The 27,464-nt window shown below is 36.1% G+C and overlaps 1 protein-coding gene and 1 long non-coding RNA gene across 3 annotated transcripts; one reads left to right on the plus strand and one right to left on the minus strand.

Moving 5' to 3' along the window:
• Positions 1-7,283: 7,283 nt before the first annotated feature.
• Positions 7,284-24,107, plus strand: LOC127620349 (double-strand-break repair protein rad21 homolog A-like). 2 transcript variants are annotated; one of them, XM_052093558.1, is made up of 14 exons: positions 7,284-7,393; positions 9,916-10,103; positions 10,246-10,375; positions 10,498-10,597; positions 10,749-10,855; positions 12,214-12,423; positions 12,551-12,676; positions 13,035-13,166; positions 13,399-13,622; positions 16,024-16,177; positions 16,323-16,468; positions 17,490-17,651; positions 22,365-22,448; positions 22,666-24,107. In XM_052093558.1, the coding sequence occupies exons 2-14, from the start codon at positions 9,960-9,962 to the stop codon at positions 22,855-22,857; spliced, it is 1,911 nt and encodes a 636-aa protein (XP_051949518.1). In that variant the 5' UTR covers positions 7,284-7,393; positions 9,916-9,959; the 3' UTR covers positions 22,858-24,107. The 2 variants fall into 2 exon arrangements, with proteins under 2 accessions (XP_051949518.1, XP_051949520.1); XM_052093560.1 differs by having other exon boundaries at positions 13,038-13,166.
• Positions 16,013-17,590, minus strand: LOC127620350 (uncharacterized). Its single transcript, XR_007967695.1, has 3 exons — positions 17,460-17,590; positions 16,262-16,475; positions 16,013-16,152 (listed from the first exon to the last, which is right to left on the minus strand). It is a non-coding gene; the product is annotated as an uncharacterized LOC127620350 (long non-coding RNA).
• Positions 24,108-27,464: the final 3,357 nt, after the last annotated feature.

Raw genomic sequence — 27,464 nt, forward strand, 5'->3', positions numbered from 1 at the left:
TGAAGCATGGTGGTGGCAGCAACATTCTGTGGGGATATTTTTCAGCAGCAGGGACTGGGAGACTAGTCAGGATCGAGGGAAAGATGAATGCAGAAATGTACAGAGACATCCTTGATGAAAACCTGCTCCAGAGCGCTCTGGACCTCAGACTGGGGCAAAGGTTCATCTTCTAACAGGACAACGACCCTAAGTACACCGCCAAGATAACAAAGGAGTGGCTATGGGACAACTCTGTGAATGTCCTTGAGTGGCCCAGCCAGAGCCCAGACTTGAACCCGATTGAACATCTCTGGAGAGATCTGAAAATGGCTGTGCACCGATGCTCCCCATCCAACCTGATGGAGCTTGAGAGGTCCTGCTAAGAAGAATGGGAGAAACTGTCCAAAAATAGGTGTGCCAAGCTTGTAGAATATACACAGGAAGACTTGAGGCTGTAATTGGTGCCAAAGGTGCTTCAACAAAGTATTGAGCAAAGGCTGCGAATACTTATATACATGTGATTTTTTTTTTTTTCGTTTTTTATTTTTAATAAATTTGCAAAGTTTTTAAACAAACTTCTTTCACGTTGTCATTATGGGGTATTGTTTGTAGAATTTTGAGGAAAATAATTAATTTAACCAATTTTGGAATAAGGCTGTAAAATAACAAAATGTGGGAAAAGTGAAGCGCTGTGAATAATTTCCGGATGCACTGTATGTCTAAATATCAAGGAAAATTTGATTCTCCATTTTATGACCCCTTTAATACTTTTCATGGCCATTGACAATCAGAATCATGTTTGTGTCCACATGTAGAGGTTGTGTTGTTATAGGTTTGGTATAAGCTTCGAAATGCTTCCTCTCTAGCCTAACAGAAAGACACTTCATGCCATGAAGATGTAGCGCTAAAATCCTGTAGTCTAAAGCTTACTTTTCTATGTCACAGTAGAACTGAGGTTCATGTCCAGCCTTTCATCTCACTGCTGCCATGTTTTATAACGTAACAGCTTCAAGCGTATTTATCTCTTTGAGATGAAGCAGCAATTTTTCACTTTCTACATCATTTCACGCCAATAATAAGATCAAGGTTACCAGTAAAGGTTCTACTTTGCCATGGTAAGCTAGAAGATGACACCACAGCATTTTGTAGTGCTCCTAGCATAGTACTTTTAAGTTGGATGCTGAAAGAATATCAGAATCACAGAGGGAGACAGCTTGGAGTATAACACACTTATTTACTTTTAACCTTCAATCACATATTTCAATAATTCTTTCTATTACATACTGGAGATCTGATTGTATTGCAGTTCAGACTGTGCTGTGTAGCCAATAATCTGATATCTTTAGCTGCTAAATGTCAAGCTACATAACATATTTACTCACCCTCATGTCATTCCAAACCCATATGACTTTATTTCTTCTTTGGAACAAACAGCAGGGAAAATTTTGAAGAATACACTGGTCGCTCTTTTACAAACCATCACAATGAATGGCGAGTGGAGCTATCAAGCTTCAAAAAGAGCACAAAAGCACCATAAAGGCATCATAAAATTGGTCTATACAGCTTGTGCGTTATATTCACTCTATTCAGTCTTCTGAAGTCATACAATAACTTTGTATGAAGAACGGACTGAAATTTAAGTTGTTATTCACTGATAATTTTCCTTTGAAATCGTAAATTGGATCAGTCTGATTTATGAATAAATCATTCAGAACTAATTAATTGAAAGGATCTGACTGTAAATAATGATTTATTCACAAATCAGACATCACTACTTCTCTCATGAACAAGTCAAGGAGAGGTAGGGTTGATATAAATGTTTTTCAGTGAATAACGACTTCAGTTTCTGTCTGTTCCTCACACAAAAGTAACACATGAAGTGTTAAGACATGGAATATAGCACACAACTCATATTTATATGCTTTTATGCTACTTTTATGATACTGTTGCATTCTAAAACTTGAAAGCTCCAGTCCCCGTGTATTGAAATTGCATGGAAAAGAGCAATCAGTACAATCTTCAAAATTTCTCCTTTGTGTTCCACAAAAGAAAGAAAGTCATACAAGTTTGGGTAAATAATGATAACATCTTCATTTGTGGTCTTAAACTATTCCTTTAACACATTGCCCTTAGTGTACTGTGTAGAATAAACCACTCAGTTATGACATGCCTTTGTATCTTCAGCAGTTCCCATACTGTTGTACTCATTTCCCACTGGCTGCAGATTCAGATTGCAAATGCACTCATGACTACTCAAGAGAGCAAGTGCAGATGTCTCTGCTGTGTTTCTGTCTTTCGTCTGCATCTGCCCGTATCCATGCACTAATGAGATTCTTAGAGGCCTGATTAAACACAATGCGCTCAAACCTCAGCTGTGACAATGAAAGACCCATCCAGCCCTGGTGGAGGACATGACCTGCAAAGGCAAAAGGACAAGCTCAAAGACAGTTTCATTGTAAAAAGTAATTATTAGTTTAAGGAAATAATGATGAAAAGATTGACTTGATTATTAGAGCGTCTTTGGTTTAATCACTATTTTAACAACTTACAATTCTTAGGAACACAAGAAACGTGTCTTAATCCTGTTTTTTTATTATTATATAATGCTGTTGTTGTTGTTGTTGTTGTTGTTGTTGTTGTTGTTTTAGATGGACCCGATCCAAGGTGAGTTGGATCTATACATGGGTTAAATGGGCTAAATTGAATACTGCCATACTCTTACTATTTCTGCCATATGTAGAGCAGAAATAGTAGTGTAGTAGTATGCTATTCCAGACTTAGCCATAGTTTAGTAGTTTACTTACAATTGATCTCTTCCCAGCATACTCTGGGTGATGAATAATATGGTTGTATTGTTTAACCATTTGCATATTTATATGCTTTGTTGTTGTGGATTTTGTCATGTTGGTAACTTTTTGTCTTGTAGGATGAGTGTAAATTACAATAAATTACATAATTGTTACCCTTGTTTTGTTTCATGTAAGTTTTGAGGGCTGTGTGTGGTGCTTAAATGTATTAAATGTAGGATTTTTTTAGCATGAGTGTTCATGCAATGATGTGATTGGTTTAAGACAACAAGAGTTTTTGCTTTTCATGACATGTAGGCCCTATGTGACAAATCACATAATATTGAACAATTTTAAAGTCCCCGTGAACCGGAAGTTGCAAACGACTTTTTTCCAGTGTTGTGACGTATTTCCGAGAGAAACGGAATACTAAATGAGGCAAAATAGTGGGCGTGGCTTTTTTCCAACTAGCACCTGATTGGATCTAAAAAAGTAGGTGTTTCATTCAGAAATGGAGGCAGATCTTAACGCAAGTTTACAATCGGTTGTTGAGGATTACTCGCCGCCTGAAACACCGCCAGCAGTCCCCTTCCTGCAGCAGGAGGAGGAGGAAGATGAAGAAGAACAGGAACACACGGAGGATCATTTCGTCACGGGGGGAATCAGACCTTACATGTTTGAGCCGTTACATGCGGAGGGTTCGAATGGTAAAAAGTGTTCCGTGAGTGTCACAACCAAAAATGCTCCTCCTCGCCATCTCTCCTTTCACACGCTGTCAATGCTCGCAAACACACATGCAGCCTGTCTACTGTCAGTTGGAGGGGTGTGGTTACGGATGTTAAGGAGACACCTAAACCGTCAAACCTACGTCATCAGGCAAGGTCCTCCAATGCAGAGGGGCGGGGAATTTTCAGATTTTGATTAAAGATTACGAAGCCAAAACATTTTTTGTGTGGATTGACTTGCATGGACGAAGTGTTCACCACAAAATGATCAATTTAGGCAAACAAAGTAAGTATGGTCAATTTTGAATTCATGGGGACTTTAAACCATATAAATAAAGTGAACAATTTGCCTTTTAAGTTGACACAGGAAACCTAATTATTCTAAAAAGGTGCTTGATACAATGATGGCGTAAATGTGCACTCTACATTTTTTTAGTACATCGATGTAGCTTGCATTGGCTTACTGACACCTAGTGGCCTGGATACTTCATCATTCAGACACAGAAGTTTTCAGTTACCAATGCCATTGTAGAAATTCTCTCTGCACAATAAACCAGGATTCATTTAATCCATGAATGAAGTTCTCCAATAACAGGGCAGTTACTGAGATAAAGCGAGTAGTATTCAGCTGGTCATGTGATGTAAAATGGCTGCCCCTATGAGGCGCCCCTGTCCCATGTAGAATAAAAGAGCTTTTATAATGTTAATGATATGACTGAACTCTTCATCTCACATGAGTGCTCATGATTTTATACATCTGTTTCAAAATTACTTTTAATTTCTTTAGCAGTAAAACTTTTTATATGAGGAAAACAATTACTGTGAATCTTTAACATTTAAATTCTGTTTAACATTCAGTGTAAACCTTTACTTAATATAATTAATTAGATACATTCAACAACAAAAAAAAAAGCCATTCAAACTGTTTAATTTTTACAGTGTTGGCAAAATGCACAAGTTGAACAAAAATATGAAGGATGGGCAGTTTGAGGGAGTTGGAGGTAGAGAGAAAGAAAGAAAGAAAGAAAGAAAGAAAGAAAGAAAGAAAGAAAGAGAGAGAGAGAGAGAAAGAATGTGCTTTGAAGTTTCTCTTCCATTGTTGCACAAGGTCACCTTCCTTTCTGCTTGCTGAAGAACAAGTGTCTCCTGTCCTGAGATTTGATGGATGTCTCATTCTAGGCTGACACAGTGGGCACCATATGAGAATGAATGTGTGACAAAGCCCTCCACAGTAAAGCTTGCATGAGAGTTATGATCATTTCCAATTAAAAGTAAGCAATTCAGTTGTCATGCAGGAGTGATGGAAATTCGTATTCTCAGACTCTGAAACCCCTCACCCTAAAAGTAATATGTTGGAAATTACTGTCTATTCATTCCCCCAAAGCATCCATGATTTACGCAAAATACTTTAAGGGGTGGCACTATTGTCTTTAAGAGTAAAGGACAACATAAGGGCATCATGCATGACTCATATATGCATCAAACAGCAGAACATATTCACCTTAATATCATTATGCATGAAGATGTCAAGTTTTGTATTTTATTATCTGAACATAGTGTTAGATCCTCACATTCCTTACATTTTAACATTTTCTACAGTAAATAATGTCAACAATGTGTGGTGACAACTTCTTTCATTTAATGCTGAGGATCTTTAATCCAGGGGTTTTCAACTATTACAGATACAGGGACCACTGACCCAAATTAACAAACATTGTTTCCATATGTAACCGGTCATACTCGACCTGGCATCTCTGGCATGGGAGGTGGACACGCTAACAAGGCTTGAGGTCAGGGGAGTGAGGTTTACACACTGCACTGCTACCTACCAGCTAGCTATTAGCTAGCTATCCTTACATATAGCATTAAAGGAATATTTTGGGTTCAATATAAGTTAAGCTCAACTGACAAGATGTGTGGCATAATGCTGATTACGACAGAAAATTATTTCAACACGTTCCTCCTTTTCTTTAAAAAATATAAAAATCGATGTTACAATGAGGCACTTAAAATGGGAGGGAATGGGACAGTTTTTGGATGGGTTAAAGATAAAAAGGTAAAGCATTTAATTTTATAAAAGCACTTACATTAATTATTCTGTTAAACCTTGTGTTAAGTCGTTTAAATTTTACTTTTTACAGTCAATTTAAAGTTGTAAAATTGGCTATAACTTTACACAGAAAAGGTTAGTAAGCAATTTTATCACATTAAAATCATGTTTAACTGCATATTGTTTACGTCTTGTGAATATACTTTTGAAACAGTGAGTATTTTAACATTTTCAAATTGGCCCCATTCGCTTTCATTGTAAGTGTCACACTATAATCCAGATTTTTGCTTTTTTTAAAGAAAAGGAGGAGCGGATCAAAATACATTTTTGTGGTAATCAAAATTATGCCACAAATGCTGTCGATTGAGATTAAAGGTTAATCTTTAAAGATTAAAGGTTGTTTCCTCATTAAAAAGCTTAACTCCTAAAGACATGAATTGTAATTTTGTAATATATGTAGGAAATCTTGCCCACTCACATTAAAATGAAGACTCCAGTCATATCAGTAATCTTATAAAAGCTGTTTTATTCTACATGGAGAGGGTCCGCACATGGGAGCTGCCATGTTAGAATCACATGACCAGTCAAATACTACTCGCTTAATCTCAGTAACCATCCTGTTATTTGACACTTTTACTCATTGATTAATCATATTTGATTGTGAATACTACATTTATACAATGGCATCTGAAACTGAAAACTACTGATTTTAAATGATACTGCATCCAAACCGCTATGTGTCACTGTAAGGCCAAAATAAGCACAAAATGACACAAAGATAAAACAAAGAGTGCACCTTTAACTTGTATTAGCCTCGCAATATTCCTTTAATGTTACCCATTAAGATATACATTTAATTACTTTGAAAGAAATATATATATTCATCTCCTTGGAGCACCAGATTAAAATAATAATAAAATACATAAATAAATACTGGCTTCAAAGGATTATAGACTGTATTCAGACTGTGCTAGATGTGTGAAAGCAATCTCATAACAAATCTTTATGGTACAGTATGTTTTGTTTAAGAATAATTTGCTCAAAGACTTCTATTCATAGAGAATTTAGAAAAGAGAGAGCGTGTGTATAGGAGGTCCCAAAATGTTCTTAGATCTGGAGCAGAACAAGTAATGATACCAGATCAAGCTGCATCAAGCTCATCTTTATTCTATTCATCACATCTATCCATCCAGCGTAGTGCATGGCTGTGCAGCGTCAAACCTTTATTTTGGATGGAGTGTGAGCACCATCATGTGGCTATAATCTGGGATTTTCAGAGTTGTATTATTAAAACACTAAAAATCACTTAATCATATTTTCGCAATATAGGCCTACCATTTCTCTTTTCTGTTTGGTCTAAATGAATGTTTTTTTCCCCCCCTTGTAGGGTTATCAACATATCCTAGAACATATGAAAATTGAAGACCTTGAAATTGCAAAGAAAATACCCTTATTCATGTTTTTTTTTTTTTTCCAGTTAATATTAGGGTGTCAATAACCTACGGCTTTTCTATTGCTACTTCAAATGTGTGGATTTTTCAGAAGCTCCCTTCTCAATATTTTTATGTTAAATGTCACATTTTAAGGAATATAGTGCCAATTGGTCTTTGCTATAATCTTCATGGATCGGCATCACTGTAACTATGCACACAATATGATCATCAGTTGCTGGTGTGACCGCCTTCATGTGGATCCGTTTCCCCTATAAACATCTTGTACGTTTTTATAAATCTCACGACTGGAGGGGGCGTCGCCATTTTGTTTGTTTTAGGGCAACTGTACAGTGGGAGGAGTGAGAAAGGTACCCTAGAAACCGTTGCTAAATACCGAACGCTACGATAGGACCACTCATCGTAAGTACTTTAGGCTAAAACATCTAACAATTTATTTAATTGCATGCATTTGAAGCATAACCATTCATCCTTTGGTATGACACTTGCTAGAAGATTCCGTGCTCTCTCTCCACACCGTAGCGATCCATCACAGGCGCTATTTAACTCTATCTGTCAACATTAAACATCTTTGTTTAACGCAAAAAATGACTTGTTATCGGAAGAATGTGTTTGCCGCCTTTGCGGTTGTAAAACACTAGTTAAATACGCACATGGCGCGCACCTATGTACAAATTCCATGCAGATGTTGCTCTCGCGACAGCAGAACGTTAGCTTGTTAGCTCTTCAGTTAGCAACAGCCCTTTAAAATGTATGCCACTCATTGTTTTCTATTATTAACTGTCATTAAATAGGTATGACATTCCATAGACTATTGTAGCCCTAGAATAAAATCACCAAGCGTTAAAGACTAAAAGTGCAGAGATATATGGCGTGAGACAGTCTGCATCACACAGGCCCCGCCATCAGACTGACACTGACAGCCTGACAGACAGACAGACACACACACACACACACACACACACACACACACACACACACACACACACACACACACACACACACACACACACACACACACACACACACACACACACACACACACACACACATATTTCTGTACTGTGGGCGTCTTCTCTAGGAAGACAGCAACGAAGCTAAACCATTCAACAAATATAGAAATAAAACTGTGAACTAATATAGCTGAATAAATGCATAGATTCATTATTACAACAAATGTTACATTCTTAAACAAACATGTTGGCCTGGAAAAGTCATGGACATTTTTTATATCTGAAGTTATTACTATAGTTAATACACAAAGTAATGCTTGTAATGCTATGTTCTGAAATATTTCATCGACTGGAATTACTCTATTGTCAAATAAAAGTTGCTTGCAAACCATAGTGATATCCAATTTATGAGCAAATAATTATTTTCAATAGATCAAAACGATTCACATATTTGTAATTGAGTTATTGATTCGCTAATCTGACTGACTTTTAATGATTTTCTAAAAATCACAAACACTTGAAAAAGTAATTCAAATTTATTGATCAAAATGTGTGGGAAGTCTGATGTTATGACATGCCTTTTGTATTATATTAAAATGTTCCTTGAGGTTCACTTATAATATGAGTAAAGGTTTTTACAATCAAAAAGAGTCATCTTTTTGTAGGATTAAATTGTTATGTAAAACATAATATTCCACCCTCATTCTGACCCTCTGTCAGAAATATTGGTGCTGCTTCTCTATTAAGACTTTACAGTAAATGGCCAGGGTTATGATTGGCACTCTGCTCTTGACTGACCTGCCATCTCAATGCTCACTGTGGGGCAGGCTAGGGAAGTGATAAGGTAAAGTAGGCGTTGATGTGTTGTTGTGGAGGTGGTCAGATGCAAATACGAATCATTTTGGCAGCTTGGTTTTAACAAATGCTCTTTTTGCAGTGAGGAGGTTTTTGAGTTTCAAACTTTGCAAGTTTTGAGTTCTGAAACTTCTGTGTGTTCTTATAGTAAAGTGACCTCTTATGTCAAGAGATGAAGGGAAAAATGATTTATGTCATGACCCCTTTAATATGCATAGAAAACTATAAGGAAGCCAGTTGTAGGTTAATTATCTAAAAAAAACTCTAAACACTCCCTGCATCTAAAATCGTGTATTGTTATTTAATCAAGTAAATAACTTCTCGGCCCTTAAAATAGTGCGTTCTTTAGGTATGCATGCAAGTAGAATGAAAAGATTCAGGACATACTTCATTCTGGGTCGTGGCTATTGACCTGTGACCTGAATGTATGATGTAATAACAGCAACCATGGAAATAATCTACTCTGGTTTTGTTAAACAAGCACCATTTAGGCACAAGGAACAACTTGAAAAGAGCTGTCCGAAACGGGTTCACCTCTGTTTCTTTGAATCCAGCATTTTGAACATGTTGTCTCCTCAGCTACAGAGGAATTATGGGATTGTAAAGTGTCTAGTCGATACACACTTCAGAATCTCGCAGGAAATAGTATATCATCCTGGTATTTCTCGTTTACGAATACTGAGGATTCGTACATACAGCTTAATTGGCATACTGTTTTTGGCATACTAGATATGAGGGAAGCATGGATATTTAGACACAGTGACTGTGTCTTTGTGGTGCTATAAAAATTCTCTGTTTGTTTTGAGCGATCTGTCCAGCCGAACAAAGCAACACTGACTCAACAAATGGTGTGAATTGGGGGTGGGATTATCTGTTTGTTTGATCAACTGCATACAGGAGGTGTATATTGAAAATAAAGTACATTTTTGCAATTTCGTTCAGCGAAACACTTCAGCTTTAAAATTTAGTTTAGTTGATGTAGTGGGGTTGATTCAGTCTTATCATTTTTTTATTTGAGGAAAACTAGTTAATTTAGATGTTACCATATGAGAAAAAAATTTAAGTTTCCTGACAAACATTTATTACTAGGAATGCCAACCCTGTTTTGTTCTGTAGGTACAGCGTCCCCCACCACCTCAGTGTGAGAAGGTGTAGGGACGATGTTCTACGCTCACTTTGTCCTCAGCAAGCGTGGGCCGCTAGCCAAAATCTGGTTGGCGGCCCACTGGGACAAGAAGCTGACTAAGGCGCATGTGTTCGAGTGCAATCTGGAGAGCAGTGTGGAGAGCATCATCTCTCCAAAGGTTAATGGTCTTTAAATCACACTGTTTTAGTGTACTTTTTTCCTGTAGATTGTATTACTGTTTTGTATTGTTGAGCTTTAAACTTCTTGCTAACCTATTTAGTGTAATACCATTTTCTTATAATGCATTTTTAATTTGATAGGTAAAAATGGCTCTTCGGACATCTGGCCACTTACTCCTTGGCGTGGTGAGGATCTACCACAGAAAAGCCAAGTACCTGCTGGCAGACTGTAATGAGGCTTTTATTAAGATTAAAATGGCCTTTCGCCCAGGTAAGTCATGGTTAGACTAAATAAAATGTAGATCCCATTGTTCTGCAAGAGGTGCACAGTTCCATGATGTGTATATACTTAATAGATCTAAAGAAGAATGCATTGTGGACTGTTTGACACAGGTGTAGTTGACTTGCCTGAGGAAAACCGTGAAGCTGCCTACAATGCCATTACATTACCTGAGGAATTCCATGACTTTGATCAGCCTCTTCCAGATCTAGAGTGAGTGCTGCTTGTTTTTTGTTTTTTAATTTATGGAAAAGATCAGTTTCATTGCATGATGTCATTGCTAGTTGTGTCAGAAATATTAATAGATTTTAGTGCTTAGATACATACTGTTGGTGTTGACCCTTCCCTGTGTTGTGGATTGCAGTGACATTGATGTTGCTCAGCAATTCACACTTAATCAGTCCCGTGTGGAAGAGATCACCATGCGAGAAGAAGTGGGAAACTTAAGTTTACTGCAAGAGAATGATTTTGGTATGGCATATACGACACCTCTTTTTTATGGTATTGCTTTCGAACGTGCTTGACATTTTAAATATTAGTATAACTAATAAATATTGATTAATCATTCATTTGTCCTTTTAAGTTAGTCTGCACATGCTGAATTAGCCTTAAAGGAATATTCTGTGTTGAATACAAGTTAAGCTCAATCGACAGCATCTGTGGCATGATGTTGATTACCACAAAAACGAAAAACTTACAATGAAAGTTAATGGGGCCAATCCGTAAACATTAAAATACTCACTTTTTCAAAAGTATAGCAACAAGAGACAACAACATGCTTGTAAACACGATTTTAGTGTGATAAAATCACTGGCTAACTGTTTCTGTGTAAAGTTATAGCCAACTTCACAACTGTTCCCATGACAACATAACATCTTAAACCCTAAAACAACTGTAAAACGTCAATTTAAACAACCTTACTGATCAAATAATACACAAGTTTTAACTAAGGATGCACAATATTAAATTTTTTGGCTGATACGTTATCGATTTTTACAAAAAACTCTAGGCCATACTGATATTTTGCCACTTACCTTTTTTAGTCATCAGATCACTGTTTTACTTAGAAATGCTTAAAAATGTATGAAGATGTACAAAAGCATTTTTACTATTCAAACAATAATTAATTTCCAATGTATATAATTTCCAATATCTCAGAAGTCAAAGTCTGCTGGTTTCAAAGCATTTTGGATGGTTTCCCTCATCATGTAGCCGATAGGTGAGTGCCAGTTTCACAACAGTCATGTCCATTTATGCCGTCTTTTTTCATATTAACATGAGAATGAGAAAGATTAAAAATTAAATATTACCAAATATGTAGAGTGCCAACTCTTCTACATATTGTGGTTATTATTATTTCTGGATTGAGCATTTGAATTCACAGAGCGTTTACAAAGTGTATTTCTAATTACTGGAGTCTCAGAGATAATTACAAATAATCCATTGTTTTTTTTATATTGATGTTTTCATGCTTATTACCGATGGTTTCAATTTGGTCATTAATTAGTCAATAAATATCAGCAACTGATACATCGGTGCATCTCTAGTGCTTCTTTATAAAATTATAAGCTTCATATTTCTGCGTTTGAAAATTGCCCACATTCACTTTATTGAAAGTGCCTTACTGTATCGTCGATTTTTACTTTTCGTTTTAAAGAATTAGATTTTGGTAGTCATCATTATGCCACAAATGCTGTTGAATGCGGTTGATTGAACTTGTATTGAACCCGCTATATTCCTTTAACTCAATGGTTTTTTTACCATAGTATGATCATGTTAGACATAATTTTGAGCATTCAACTTTTTCATATTCACATTTTCCTTCTCAGCTGATTTTGGGATGGATGACCGAGAGATGATGCGAGAGGAAGGTGCATTTGAGGTGGACATTATCCACGGGGCATCTGCATCTAACCTGCTGCTGGAATCAGAGTCAAGTAGTGGACAGATAGCTGACAAGTCCAATCACCTGGAGTATGACCAATACAAGGACGATTTTGGCGACAACCCAATGGAGAGCAATGAAGGAGGCATGCTGGGTAAGAAGGTGACATTCATGAGCTGGGCTTATAGTAATGTAAAAACCTTATAATTTAAGTTTTTTTATGACAAAATATATGGCAAACATCCATTTGAAACTGATCTTGCTGGTTCCTTCACCAAAAGTGGACAAGCTCCTCAGTAATGAGGATGGAGGTGGTATTTTCGACGACCCTTCAGCCATCACTGAGGGTGTGATGATGCCCCAAGACCACGGTGGAGATGATGAGGATGATTTTGACAATCTTTCACGTAAGATGCATATAGAAGCTGTAACTAACATAATGATATCTACTAAGGATTGTTTACCCAAAAATGAAAATATGGTCATCATTTACTCACATGTATGACTTTCTTTCTTCTGTGGAACACAAAACTACATGTAAGTTAGAATGACGCAATGAAAGTAAATGGTGATTGGGACTAACAAACTGCCTAATCTCCTTTTGTGCACCACGTAAAAAAAGTCAGACAGGTTTGGAACAACATGAAGGTGTCATTTTTTTGGTGAACAATCCCTTTAAGCATCCTTTTTACATAAGAAATATATTTTATGTAACGGTCATTTTTAGTTTGCATAAAATTTTAAATGTTGCATTTTGTCCAATAGCAGCAGGAGGTCCAGACAGTCCAGATTCTGGTCCTGTGGAGCAGCTTCCCACCATGACAGACCAGACTGAACAGACCACTCTGGTCCATAATGAGGAGGAGGCTTTTGCTCTGGAGCCCATTGACATCACAGGTAATAATAGCACATTTCATATATGCTATTTAAATAAGAGGTCTTTAACCTTTAAAATATATATATATTTAAAATCACACAAAAATTGGTGGAACCCCTGCAGTACCGCTATAGACCACTGATTTAAACTTCAGTTACATATCAACATTGGTTCCTCGCTGATATACTAAAAGAGATTTTCATTTATCTTTGGCACATTTCATTATGCCATGCTTATCTTTGGCTCTATTAGTGAAGGAGACCAAGGCAAAGAGGAAGAGGAAGCTGATTGTGGACAGTGTGAAGGAGCTGGACAGTAAGACCATTCGTGCTCAGTTGAGTGACTACTCTGACATAGTCACCACTTTGGATCTGGCTCCCCCCACAAAGAAGCTGATGATGTGGAAAGAAACAGGAGGAGTGGAGAAGCTCTTTTCTTTGCCAGCTCAGCCCCTCTGGAACAGCAGACTGCTGAAGGTCAGGATAGATCTCTGGAACAGGCTGTGTGAACACTGTAGCATTAATCCAGATTTTAATGGAACAAAATACATAGGTAGCCATTTTATATATATTTTTTTATACTGTTATACAGACTGTGATGACACGTTTCCACCTTATTTAGCAGTGTAAATCTAGCAAAACATTTTACATGACTTTTTTTTTACATATTGAGTCTAAATTTATAACATTATGTTTATTGTTATATCACCTTGGATCACCTTGGTTTATTGTTATATCACCAGCATCGATTAGGCAATATAAAAAGTGACTTTAGAAGGTAACATATGGTTTATTTCCATATTATTGAACACATCAGTTGGGCCTATCATTGGCCGACAATCCACAGCAATTAATTTTACAACTGAATTCGTCAATCTGTCCAAAGTAGACTATTATAAAGATGAATCAATGTACACACAATCTGACTGATAATTTTGGAGTGTCTCATTTTTAGGGATGCACCAATCTGATACTGATGTTTTTAGATGGTATCATTCCGACGAGCCCGATCCAAATCCGATACTGTGTGTTAGTCATGCTCAAAAAATGGCATAAAAGAACCATTAAAGTAGTTCTTATGACTCGTGCATTTTATTCAAAGCCACTTGAAGACATGCAATGGCTCTGTGAATCACAAAAGGCTGTGTTTAATAAGTAAATATATAAAATGCACACACAGCTCCAGCGCGATACTGAATGGCACTGCTCTGTTTACACGCCTATTTTGAGCCTTCACAGCGCTGTCAATATTTGAACGCTACTCACAAACAGTATCTCAGATGTAGATGCTCATCAGTTCGGTTCACTAATAATATGCATTTAGAATGGCACCGGAGGTACATTTTACCAGAATTTGAATAAGTAGCGAATTAAACTACTGTGAACTTTCCTACAGACACATATAGGACTTCCTGGAGAGTTCAGAATGTCAAAATAAAAGCGTGAGGGTTTTAAAGTTAAAGGTGTCATGGAGGCAGAGATATGAACTCAGTAGCAGGGTTTATTGAACATATGTTTGAAACAGTGATGTAAACATTGTGAGTAAATCCAGTTGAGCAGAGTGGCAAACAGCAGGTCAGTAAGATCCAGACAGGATATAGTCATGATGAACAAATAACTTACAACAGTCTTATGACACTTGCAGGCAATAATGAAGACACAGGTGTGTTTGCCATAGTAGAAGGGTCTGGAGTCTCAGAGATACTATCAATAATAGCAGACAAAGAGTGTGTGTGAAAGCAGGGTAGATATGCAGTCTATGCAAAGGAGGAAGAAAGAGAGAGAGAGACTGGTTGATCCGTGACAAAAGGTGCACGATTGAGATATATTACTATATAGTACTATTATAATATATTATTACTATTGTCATTTGTTTACAAATTATAATAATGAAAAGTGAGCTGACATCTTACAATTAAATTGAACAAAAAATGGGATCCGAATCCTTTAAATTCCAGATACAAGTTGAAACATTTGCACAAAAGAAAATCTACTTCTTTTCTACTGATGACTTATACTGGAATTACTGTTAATTTTGAAAACACAAATTCCTGTTGAAAACACGAAGGTGGTACTTTAAGCTTGAATTGCTCTGATGGTAGGAATATTCCTTTTTACGGTCCGGGGGTCATGATTAATTGTGGTCATTTTGAATGAATGCGTTAAATTGACAGCACTAGTTAAAAGCCATTGATGGACAGTATGTTTTGCAGTCATAACATTAAACTACGTATTTGCTGAATGCAATTCCAGTAAGGTTGGCAAAATACAGTTGGGTCCCAAAATTTCAGAACACTGGTGAAAATTATATGTCTATTTTACATTTGTATAATTTTATTAAAAAAACAAAATATGTATTACATGAGTGAAAATTCAAGTTTAAAAATATTGACATGAATTTCAGAATTTCTTAGTATTTGGTTTGTTTGTTTGTTTTTGTCTTTTGCTTTAATGACAGCATGCACTCGAGCTGGCATGGACTTCACAAGTTTGTGTGAAATCCATGTTATTCCAGTATGATTTGAGACTTTTTCAAAGAGCATATTGTGTGCTTCAATGGACACAAGGAAATCTTACCTTTTGTACAAAGGAATTAAAATGCTCCTTGTCACTTTAAAAAAAAAATATTAAAAAAAATAAACTTTCCTTTGTCATTTTATGTCAAAACTTGAATTTTTCAAAATGCTAAAACTTACTGTTTACAGTAAATTAAATTACAGGCAGTGGTGCTACATTCTGTCACAGACAGAAAGAACAAATGAGGTGCAAACTAAGTAACATCAAGATGTGGCAGAATGTATCAGACAAAGGTTCTTCTTTAACATTAATAACTCTATGGTATAATCTGTCCTGATATCAGCTCTACTCCTTTATGCAGATGTTCACTCGCTGCCTGACCCCTCTGGTGCCTGATGAACTGAGGAAGAGGAGGAAGGGTGGAGAAGCCGACAGCCTGGATGAGTTTCTCAAAGACTTGGAGAACCCAGAGGTGCCACGAGAAGAGTCCCTGTCTCAGCAAAGAGATATCATTGGTAAGAGAGGCATTTTTTCTTTGTATCAATTTAAAGGAATCATATGGGACATAATATAATGACAATATAATTGATGTACAGTACATTTGATAATGTATTTTAGATAGAAGTTATGTCACTAATGCCCATGCTTGGCTTTTTGCAGACCAGACCATCTTGGAGGAACCCAGTGTGTTACAGGCCTCAGCCATGGAGGGCAGTCGCACAACTCTTGATGAGTCAGTCATGCCTCCTCCTTCTGGACACCGCGCACAGAAACGCAAAGCTCAGGACACAGAGCCTGCCTTGCCTGTGAGTCCTACATTCAAAACAGGCTAATCACACTTGTTATAGGTGCTTGTCCTCAGATTAACAAGCAAGGACATAGAACTCTAAACTTTTAATTCAATACATTTCTTTTCAGTATGATTTTGCAAAGAGTTTTCCTTCTTAGCCTTATTAGTAGGTATTCATGCAATTTTGCAATGAACACAAGGGGGGTTCTAAGTGCTTTTACAGAGATTGTTCCCCCAAAAATGAAAATAATTTACTCACCATCAAGCCATCCCAGATGTGTATGACTTTCTTTCTTCTGCTGAACAAAAACGAAGATTTTCACAAGGAGATTTTGGATTTGTAGGTCCATACAATGCAAGTGAATGATGATCAGGCCTTTTGAAGCTCTAAAAAAGGAGATAAAGTCAGCGTAAAAGTAATCCATAAGATTCCAGTCGTTTAATCAATGTCTTCTGAAGTGATCTTGTTGGATTTGGGTTAGAACAGAAAAAAAGTAACTCCTTTTTCACTGTATATATCTAGGCACGATCGTGATTTCAAGCTTGATTACTCTTCCTAGTGCTTGACACATGTGTAGAGTGCTAGATGGCTCTATAGGAAGTGTCATCGAGCTTAAAATCATGATCGCCAAAGAGACTGCTGTCAAGATGTACAGTGAAAAAGGAGTTACATTTAGGTCTGTTCTCACACAAAACCAACAGAATCGCTTCAGAAGACATGGATTAAATCACTGAAGTCTGATGGATTTTGTTTATGCTGACTTTATCTGCTTTTTGGAGCTGCAAAGGCCTGATCACCATTCACTTGCATCGTATGGACATACTGAGCTGAGATATTTTTCTAAAAATCTTTGTTTGTGAAGAAAGTCATACACATCTGGGATGGCATGAGGGTGAGTGAATGATGAGAGAATTTTCATTTTTGGGTGAACTATCCCTTTAAATCAGATTCTACTGTTTTTCCCAGTAATTATTTTACTTGAAATTGAACTAAGTGGCTTTCTTACAGATCTATGCTTGCACATCTTTTCATACAGATGCTTGAGGATGATCGTTCCTCCATTGTGTCCACACAGCACATGAACATGCAGCAGCTGGCGCTCCCTCCTGAGGACTCAGGCAACATCTCACAGCTCATATCTGAGTTCGACCTCATAGGAGAGAAGAGTAAAGACAAGAAGGATGATGATGAGGAAGAGGTAAGGAAGATTTAATCAGGTCATCAAGTCTTATGAGAAAAATGTATCTTACCCAAGGCAATAATACCTAACCTGGCAAATAAGCCATACTGTAAATTAATTATATGGGTAGTTTTTCAGCTTTATGTTTCAGCTTCAGTGTCCTGTGGTGTGACATGCTATAGTGTAATTCATTTAAAAATATTTTAAGTTTTCTCCATTTCTTCCATAATTATCCTACATGCAGTTTTAATGACCTCATATTAAAGAGACAACATGGAATAGTTCTGCTTTAAAATAATTTCTTGCCAAATTTGTCATATCTCAGATACCAGTGAAGGGAATTAAAATTATGAAAAATTTAAACCAGTTACCAATTCCAGAAGAAATCAAATTTCCCTTGAACAGATACAGTATGTACCTTTTAATCTAAAATCTTGATTTAAAAAAAGTGTCTTTAAAAATATTCATATACATTTTATATGTTAACAACTCAAATAGTAACCAGAATAGATTCTGAGCATTTATCTTAGTAAAATAATTTAAAATAAGTACTTCTATGTAAAGCACTTTGAATTACCATTGTGTATGAAATGTGCTATATAAATAAATTTGCCTTGCCTTGCCTTAGTGTGTACGCAATATTTTATATCTTTTTTATTCAGCTGATTTGTCTTATTAGTCTGTTAAAACAAACTAACTAATTTAAACTTTTTCTCCCAGTTTCACAGACAAGGCCTAGTCCCAGACTAAAATGCATGTTTGAGCTGTTTTAACAGAAAGTAACTTGCACTGACATATCTGAAAATATGTCAGTGCCACTGCTTTGTCTCAAGATGCACACCAGTAATGTTTTTTCCAAGGCATGTTTATAAAAGCTACTTAAATGTCCTAATTGAACTAAGGCCTAATCCTGGCTTAATCTAAACCCTGTCTGTGAAACCAGGCCATTATGTGTTAACTAATGTCATCTATCCCATTTTAATATGCAGAGGCAACTATAATTAAGCCATTTAAGGTTAATTTTCTAAGAAACTAGGGATGCACCGATATATACTGTAGGCTGCTGATATTTATCAGCCACTTATTGATGAAATTAAAACCATCTCCAGTTATAAGCATGAAAATGCAGATATGAAAAACTGTTCTTTTATTTAATAATTGATTAGTAACACATATAAACTGTGAATTCAAATGCACAATCCAGAAACAATAATAACCACAATATGTAGAAGAATTTGAGTTTTGAGACACCAGTATGATACCCATTAATGCTGCATTATTGATTGAATTAAGATTGAAATCGCGATTTGGCCTTGTGTGATTACTAAAACATAAAAGCCTACATTTTAAAATATAGTCTACATTCAGCGCTTCAGTCAGCATTGTGAGCAAGCGGGGCCCTCTAGCGGTCTGGACTGCATTATCCATTATTCAGTATATTATATTACTATAATACAGAATTTAAAAGTGGGGTTTGTTCCTTTTGTTAAAACTTAAAATTGTTCCATTATGTGGTTTTGCAATGTTCTGTTTCTGTTGTATTAAACTGCAAACACAGTTGTGCAAAAATGTTTTTGGAGTTCAATCATATTTGGGTTTTATTTTTAACTTTTTCTATTTATCTTTCATTGTGGTTCTCTTTAAAAAAAAATTCCTGTCAAAGATCCAATCCATGTTTAATGTAAATTATTTATTGTTAGAACAGTAAAAAATACTTTTTTTTACCTCTTTGTATATTTTTTTACATAATTCCAAAGTAATTATGGTTTTGGCTTATTTATTTTTTGTTAAAACAGTATTGACCAAAAAAATGTATATCAATGTCCCTATCCAAAACTGTACACACTGTGTCTCTGTGGCACTATGAAAATTACGATCTCTATCCAATTGTCTCGCAAAACTGCTAAAGGACCAAAAAGAGTGTGTCCAAACACCTAATCATTTGGCATAATACCGGTACTCTCCTGACAGACCTCTCAGGCAGCCAGCATATTTGGAATGCCAAAGACCGATATAAACTGGGTAAAAGTTTTCACCACAGATTTGATGTAATGGTGCAGAGGATCGTGTTGACGCACACATAACTATAAGCAAATAAATGTTTGTGTGGTGATGGTGTAGTGGTCTAATCCACATAACTGGTAAACTGGTAATCAGAAGGTCGCTGGTTCGATCCCCACAGCCACCAATATTGTGTCCTTGAGCAAGGCACTTGCTCTGGGGGGATTGTCCCTGTAATTGCTGTAAGTGCACTGTAAAATGCGTCTGCCAAATGCCTAAATGTAAATGCAAATAAATGCTGCCAGATTTTGATCAAGGCAGAGGACCCACACAATCAATGATCAGATGCTCAAATGGCTGACTAATAGCCGGAATAGGAAACAATGGAGCAGATTTAATTTTATGGTCAGGCGTACCCATCATTTGGCAAGTGTGATATGTTCTAATGTACGCAGCAATATCTTTTTTCAATTTTGGCCAAAAGTAATGCGGTGCAAAAATAGGTCATAGGTTTTCCTTGCACCCCAATGACCAGCAATGTCACCATGAGCAGTCTGCAGCACTAAAGGACAGAATTTAGGGGAAACACCCACCTGCATGATGGGGTCACCAGCAAAACTGGCTCCATGAGGAATCCATTTTCTCATCAACATTCCATCCTGCAAAAAATAGCCATGAGCAACAGCTCTGATTTGGTCGAAAGGTAAAACATAATCAAACAGTTCTGTGAGAGTAGAATCAGCTCGCTGTTCAGCTATCATGTTAGGGCAGAATACTAGATACTCAGGTAGAGAGAACTTTGTCTCCATACATACTTCACTGTTGTCAGTCCTAGGTACACAGGGAGTAGCACTCATAGCTCGAGTTACAGAACAAGCTGTAAATACTTTGGTATACTCTTGTGCACTCTCATCAGACTCCTCTGATGACAGTGGAACAGAAGAAACCGCAAGATGTGGAGGAACATCAGGCCAAACCCATCCACCTGACAAGTTGTTTCACAGGATTATGTCATCCCCTTCAACTGTCAGTAAGAAATGCACGCCAACCAAGACTTCCCCATTCACCAGATCAGAAGATAACTCTATTTTGTGTAAAGGAACAGGCAAAGAAGTTAACCCAATTCCCAAATAAGGACACTGATCCCATTATCATTTACCTGGGGGAAATGGCAGTACAGATTGTAAGACAAAACACTCTAAAGCTCCTGTATCTCTCAATTTTGATTGGAATATTTTCATCAATTCCAATCAAAGACACATAACCATATGTAATAAATGGCATGTACTCCAAGTCTAACAGCGTTCACAGCATTGGACTTTTCTTCACAGGCAGACTTAACAGAACTAATAGTTACGGGCACCACAAGCACAGCAGGCTTAATTTTGCTGCTATGTTAACTTATGCTCGCTTATATAAGTAGCGATTTGAGCAAGCACAGAATTTATTAATTGTTCAAGCACTATTAAATTACACAATTCCTCAAACATGTGTACCTCAGATGCAACACATCAACGATCTAACAGGGTGGTGATCTATCTGGCAAACTTAACCTGAGCTTCATTCACCCCTTTGGACAAAGTTCTAAACTTTTGGCGGTATGCTAATGGTACCAGTTCATAAGCTTTTAGAACAGTGTCGTTCACCAAAGTGTAATTTTCACTCTCTGATACCGGCAAAGCAAAGTAAACCTCTTGAGCCTTACCAGTGAAAATTTCCGATGTATCGAATGAAGGATCACACTGAGAAAAATCAGCATGACTCTCATTTCGAGTTTACCTGCTCGAAACAAATCTAGACAGTATTTCTGAAGCTCAAGGTTACCTTGTTCACTTTGTTGTTTGAAACACACTAACACTTGTAATAACAATTCTTTTTGCTGCTCAAACGTTAAAGAGCATACCAAACTGCGTATAGGTGGCATTGAAGAGGCAATGGTTGCTTGACTAAGTTGTTCACCCAAGAACTCCTATGTCAACCAAATTTACTTTGAGAATCTCTTTATCTGTATCTTTTAATCGTTTTTCACCTATTTCAATCTCATAATGTTCAAAGAATTTTAAAATAGTAGAAAATTGCAACAAACAGAAAAAATGAAGAATTTTTAAAAACTCCCACAAAATAAAAAATTATGAGCAGAATAAATTAGAAAATTCTTACCCAAACAATACTAATGCATGTCTCCCAAACAACGACGAATACAAATGTTCAAAACAATAGTGCATACAAACACCCATCAAAGACCCAATTACTACAAACTAACAAAAACACTTAAATTAAGTTTATAAATCACGCCAAAACAAAGGGGTCATTCAAAATCTCCCAAAATCAGCCCCCATTTGTCATGACCGGCTTATAAGCCGTGACATAGAGGGAGACCACACATAGATTAAATTCTTATAAAAAATAAATTTATTAAAGGAAAATGTATACATAAAATTAATTATAACAAAAACAACAGAAACCAAAAAGAACACATGTCTGAATAGAGAGAGAGTGAAGACTGGGTGAGAGACGCTTAAATGCCATGCAGCATTCACTGGCACAGGTGTATCTCATCAGTTTTGAGAAGCCAGATGTCTCCAATCACCACCAATCTGCAACACAGAATACAAACACAAAAGAAACCAATACGGCCCAAAGGGGGCTGTAACATTGCAATTCCGTTTGGTGGCGCTAGTTTGTAGAAATTACCCACATCAGCTTTAACTTTGAATTTGTGTCTGAAAGGAGGAGGAGGGTCAGAGTGGAGACCAGGATCAGGAGGAGAGGAGATGGAACAAGAGAACACAGCAAATGCTGCATGGATTACAGGTTTGGCACAATTTTCAGTTGTTTTTGTTTTAGGTTTTCTTTATTGTTCACTTACTGTAAAATGGCATTAAATTTTTTCTTCTCCTGAGGGCATATTCAGTCTAATATAAAACAAACTGATTTAACATCAATACATTTTCTCAGGAGCATTTTAGTGACATGTAATTGGATTTGTGGCACGTTTCTTGTTCTGACTGCTCACTTTGAATTTCCACAGAGAGTCATAGCTAAGACTGGAGCTGAATCAGTCAGCTTGCTGGAGCTGTGCAGAAACAACAACAAGAAACAAGCAGCTGCCAAGTTCTACAGCTTTCTAGTGCTAAAGAAACAGCAAGCTGTAGAACTCAGGCAGGACGAGCCCTACAGCGACATCATCGCCACCCCAGGCCCCAGATTTCACATTTTATAGACTCTTTAGTCAGAACTGGCAGGTATTTTCTTTTTAGATGTTTTTGTTTTATGTGTTATGTAAATCTCTGCATGTGCATTGTTATGCATACTACACATGCTCTCTGTCTCACATGCAACAATAGAATTTTATCATGTCAAAAAAGTGGTTATTACAGCAGTTTCTCGATACATGCATGGACATTGAACATGTTTTTGAAAATATTATTGAAGTCTTAAAAAATTCAGTGGTAACAATTGTGTGTGTTCTTGGGGGGATTGTTCTTACGATACAAAAAGATTAATAAAAAAATATTTCTTAGAGTTACAGATCACCCAAATACAAATGCTTATTTGTATGGAAGTGGTCAAAAATGTTGGTATGTTTTCATAGGACACTAAAAAATAATTGCAGTGAAAATCCATAGCTGTGATGTGCTTTGAGGTGTGTTCTCTTCAGTCATTAAGTTTTTCAGATACTATTTTATATTATTTTATAGGTAAGGTTGCATCATTTTGCATGCTTTGAATTACATGTTGACACATTCAACAAATTCTTGTTTACTTTCATGAAAGTGTTTGATTTATTGTTTTAATTTAAAAGCGTGATATTTTAGCTAAATGTATATATATATATACAGTATATACACACACAGTATATTTAAAAAATATATTGTCATAGAGAGTGTTAACCCATTCTGTTTTTTGTTTTTTAAAACAAAACTACTACAGTAACAATAACATTTCTTTAAAGCCTTCCTGAGCTTTAATGTTTGTAAAGCTTAAAATTTGTCATACTTCATGCTGATTGTTATATATTGTGCTATACATTGGTTATAATAATATTGTGCCATTTGTTGTAAAGATATTTTTTGCGCAAGCACTTTTTGAAATAGTCCATGGTCTTTTTTTGTAAAACAGTCCATTGGTCTTTGGTTTTGTCAGTGTAACTGTGTGTACTGTATGAAAGCATCTCATAGTGCATTCTATTTAAAATGCTGTTATAGAAATGACAGTGCTCTGTTTGATATTTCACATCTTATACGGTTTATCAATTATCATAATCTGTTACAGTGCAGTTCAGTGTTTTATTTAAAATGTCTTATAAATTTGTTTTATTCATTTTTAGATTAAAACAATGAAGTACATAACACTGTTAATGATCAAAGGTATTATCATATTTGATCTACACAACATCAACTGTCATTTGCTTGGATCCCTAATTATTCATACAACCGTATTATGTCATTTTTGTAATAAAACTTGAATGAATCCGTGTGGCCTGAATGGATTATTTTATGCCAATACACTAGACTCTATACACTAATACTGAAAATGCTTTTTTCAGTATTGTGATTCTCTTTGTTTTGCTTGTAGTGTGAGTTGTTGACAGAAGAAAGGCTATCATGCTTTATCTGTTGCTAAGGTTACAGAGAAGGATGTTGAAAAATTGCAACTGTTTAATGTTGCAACAGCCAACAGAAAATTTTGTGTGGTGTAAAAACACGTATTCAGAAAAGGACATGAGGGTGGAGGGTGACAGAACTTTGAATGAAGTTTAGAGCAACACAGTACAGTAATAAAATAGACATATTCAAGTTTAAACACAATAAATGTAAACAACATAATATCCCATTCATTACTTCTATATAGATTTATATTTTAAGTTGCTCAAGCAAGTGGCAATACATTTAAACACGGTACTTTTCTTATGTGAAATGGTAGTATCACAAACATTTTAAATTAAAACTTGCCATCCACACCAGCAGCTGAGGAAACTGCCTCCCATGCCTTTTCTTTTGCACTCAATTCTTCGTACAAGAAATCCTGAGGGTCATAAAGAACTTTGTGTTTTTCCAACTCCACGATTAGACAAGTGGCATCCATTATGTTGTCTTGTTTTTCCAAATGTGAGGTAAGGTGTAGTTCTCCAATCACCAGACTATCACGTGATTGCCACTTTCTTTGCTGAGATGCGAGTGTCCTCCACCCCCAGACACCATATAAAATGCTATGTAGTGTATTTCACATGAAACAAATATTTAGATATTCTTCTGATAGCATTTGTTATTTATGCAACTCCTGGTAATAGTGTGTTTTGGCTTTCTTTGCTTTACCCAGTACTGAAAGTCATATGGTGATGTAAAACACAGTAGAATTTAATTATATGCATTTATGGTGAAAATGCTACATTTTCGTGTCAATCCATTTTCATTTTGATCACAAACAATGTGGTATCACTTTAATTCAGCACGTGCAGCACAGCTTGGTGAGGAAATGATTGCTTGATCTGCTGCTTAGCCACTACTGCAATGCATTGCTGCTCTGCACCCACGTGCGGTCTGAATGCTCTGACATGTTAACATGGGCACTGAAAACAAATATGTACTGCATGCGCATCATGTGTGAAACGGCCATCACATCACACTATAATGAAAGCACTGCTTCAGCACAGCCACAAACAGCTCCCAGTCCACACTCTCCAACAGAGACAGTAGAGAGACATGGAGGCCATGCAGAATACATTATTTCATGGACCAGTAAGCTGCATCACCAGATGTTGAGTATAATAACAGGGATCTTACACAGAAAGAAGATGGAAGTCATCATGTTCCAATGTAAACTTGCAAAAAATATCAAGCCAAATATCGCATATTGGTATGTGTGTAATAGGGATGTGCACAAGTAATCGAGTAATCGAGACTTGTTCATCTTAAAATATTTGACTAGTAAAAATGCTAATCTAATTTTTTTTTTCTTTGTGCCTTTGCCTACCTTGGGCAACATTGAAACTTCTTCTCCCATTTAAATCTAGCCGTTCTCCCAAAAAGAATTCTACCATTATTTAAATTGTTTGTATTGCTTCAGAAGTGTTGTTTATGCATAGTGCTGCTAATTTTTTCATAAGAAAAACAGGTTTAGAAGTTAAAGGTTGAACTTAAATTCTAAATTTGAAGTCATCAATTTAAATTTATTTTATGTGTTTGACTACTCTACAATGAAATTACTCAAAATGCCCATCCTTAGTGTGTAACTCTTGTTGAGGTTGTTGCAAGATATTTTAATGTAATAAAATAAATTATTATTTTATTCCTACTCTTTTTATACTTTTTATTTATGTTATGTTCCACATTAATATTTACAGACACAGAAGAACCAATTATACTTTAATTGCTTAAACCTCATTTAAAAAGAATTGGGGGGAAATGTAAAAAAAAAAAAAAAAAAGATAAATGCTTGTCTTTGTACTGTTTTCCATACACTGTTTACCTTGTTTGTTTTTTTATTCAACTTCCTAATTACTTTTACTGACTTGATTTTACTCTCTAAAAGGCTCCTTAATGCCAAATATCTTAGCATCTGGGAGCGACACTTGTTCCTAGAGTACTTAGGCAGGGCCCAGTACCAACCATCTCAGCCCAACTACATCTTGAATCGCTTGGTCTTCCAGCCTGATGAGATCTTTTGCTTTAAGGTAGCAACAGCTACTCTTGAAGATTTTTAGCAATTTCAGAAAACTTTGTAGATGTACAGGATAAATGTTGATACTGATTAATGCAGTATTTTATGCATATAAACTCCTAATAATTAAAAATGTATTTAATAATTGTACAAAATAATTGCCCTTGTTTACTTTGTATGGATTTCATCTAGTGATCATGTATTTAAGTTTAATAGTAAATATATATATATATATATATATATATATATATATATATATATATATATATATATATATATATATATATTCTTATTTATTTGCAAAAGCACCATTTGTTGGGTCTCTTATCTCCATTAAGTGCATTCCATTCCTGTGATGATCAGAAATCAAGGTTATATGACTGAAAGCACTTAACATTTGACTCATTTTTACCCAATACCCAAAAGTTGTAATGATTTGCTAAAGCTTTCTGGAGCTTATATAATGTTACTACTTATAGGCTACATCACTTTATACAGTTACTTTATATATATATATATATATATATATATATATATATATATATATATATATATATGCTTAAACTATAAAACAAACAAAACAGTTGCAAGTCACAAACTTGGAGAAAATAGTTTTTTTAACGAAAAGAGAAACATTAAAAAGTGAGTTAAATAACGTAAATATTTATCATTATAACACTCAGCGACCGCATTCAATCAGAGACTATATAGCAGAGACAGACCACTTATATCAGAGGGATATTCCAGGTTAAATAGAAGTTAAGCTCAATGGATAACATTTGTGGGATAATATTGATTACCTCAAAAATACATTTCGACTTGTCCCTCCTTTTCTTTTAAAAAAAATCTGGGAGGCACTTACAGTGGAAGTGAATGAGGCTAATCAGTAAACGTTAAAATACGCACTGTTTCAAAAGTATATAGCAACAAGACTCACCTTGGGAAATACCACTGAGGAGGGATCTCCTCTCTCAGGCGCAAGGCACAATCTGGCATCCCCAGCCCCAGCTATGGAACCCGCATGTGTGGCCCCTGAACGGAGCGCACTACACACACCAGAACTGATGTGTTCAGTCATGAACACCATTTTACAAGCCAGAGCACCGTCCACTAGACACCTCTACGCACTAAAATGGAAGGTGTTCGCTGATTGGTGTCTCTCACACA

This window comes from Xyrauchen texanus, chromosome 26 (genome assembly GCF_025860055.1).
Source record: "Xyrauchen texanus isolate HMW12.3.18 chromosome 26, RBS_HiC_50CHRs, whole genome shotgun sequence".
In the NCBI taxonomy this organism is placed as follows: Eukaryota; Metazoa; Chordata; class Actinopteri; order Cypriniformes; family Catostomidae; genus Xyrauchen; species Xyrauchen texanus.

Excerpts from the sequence above, each read along its gene's own strand:
- LOC127620349 (XM_052093558.1), top strand. The coding sequence starts at position 9,960 with ATGTTCTACGCTCACTTTGTCCTCAGCAAGCGTGGGCCGCTAGCCAAA. Across the intron at positions 12,424-12,550 it reads CAATGAAGGAGGCATGCTGG|TGGACAAGCTCCTCAGTAAT; the intron begins GTAAGAAGGTGA and ends CTTCACCAAAAG. Across the intron at positions 16,178-16,322 it reads TCAGCAAAGAGATATCATTG|ACCAGACCATCTTGGAGGAA; the intron begins GTAAGAGAGGCA and ends GGCTTTTTGCAG.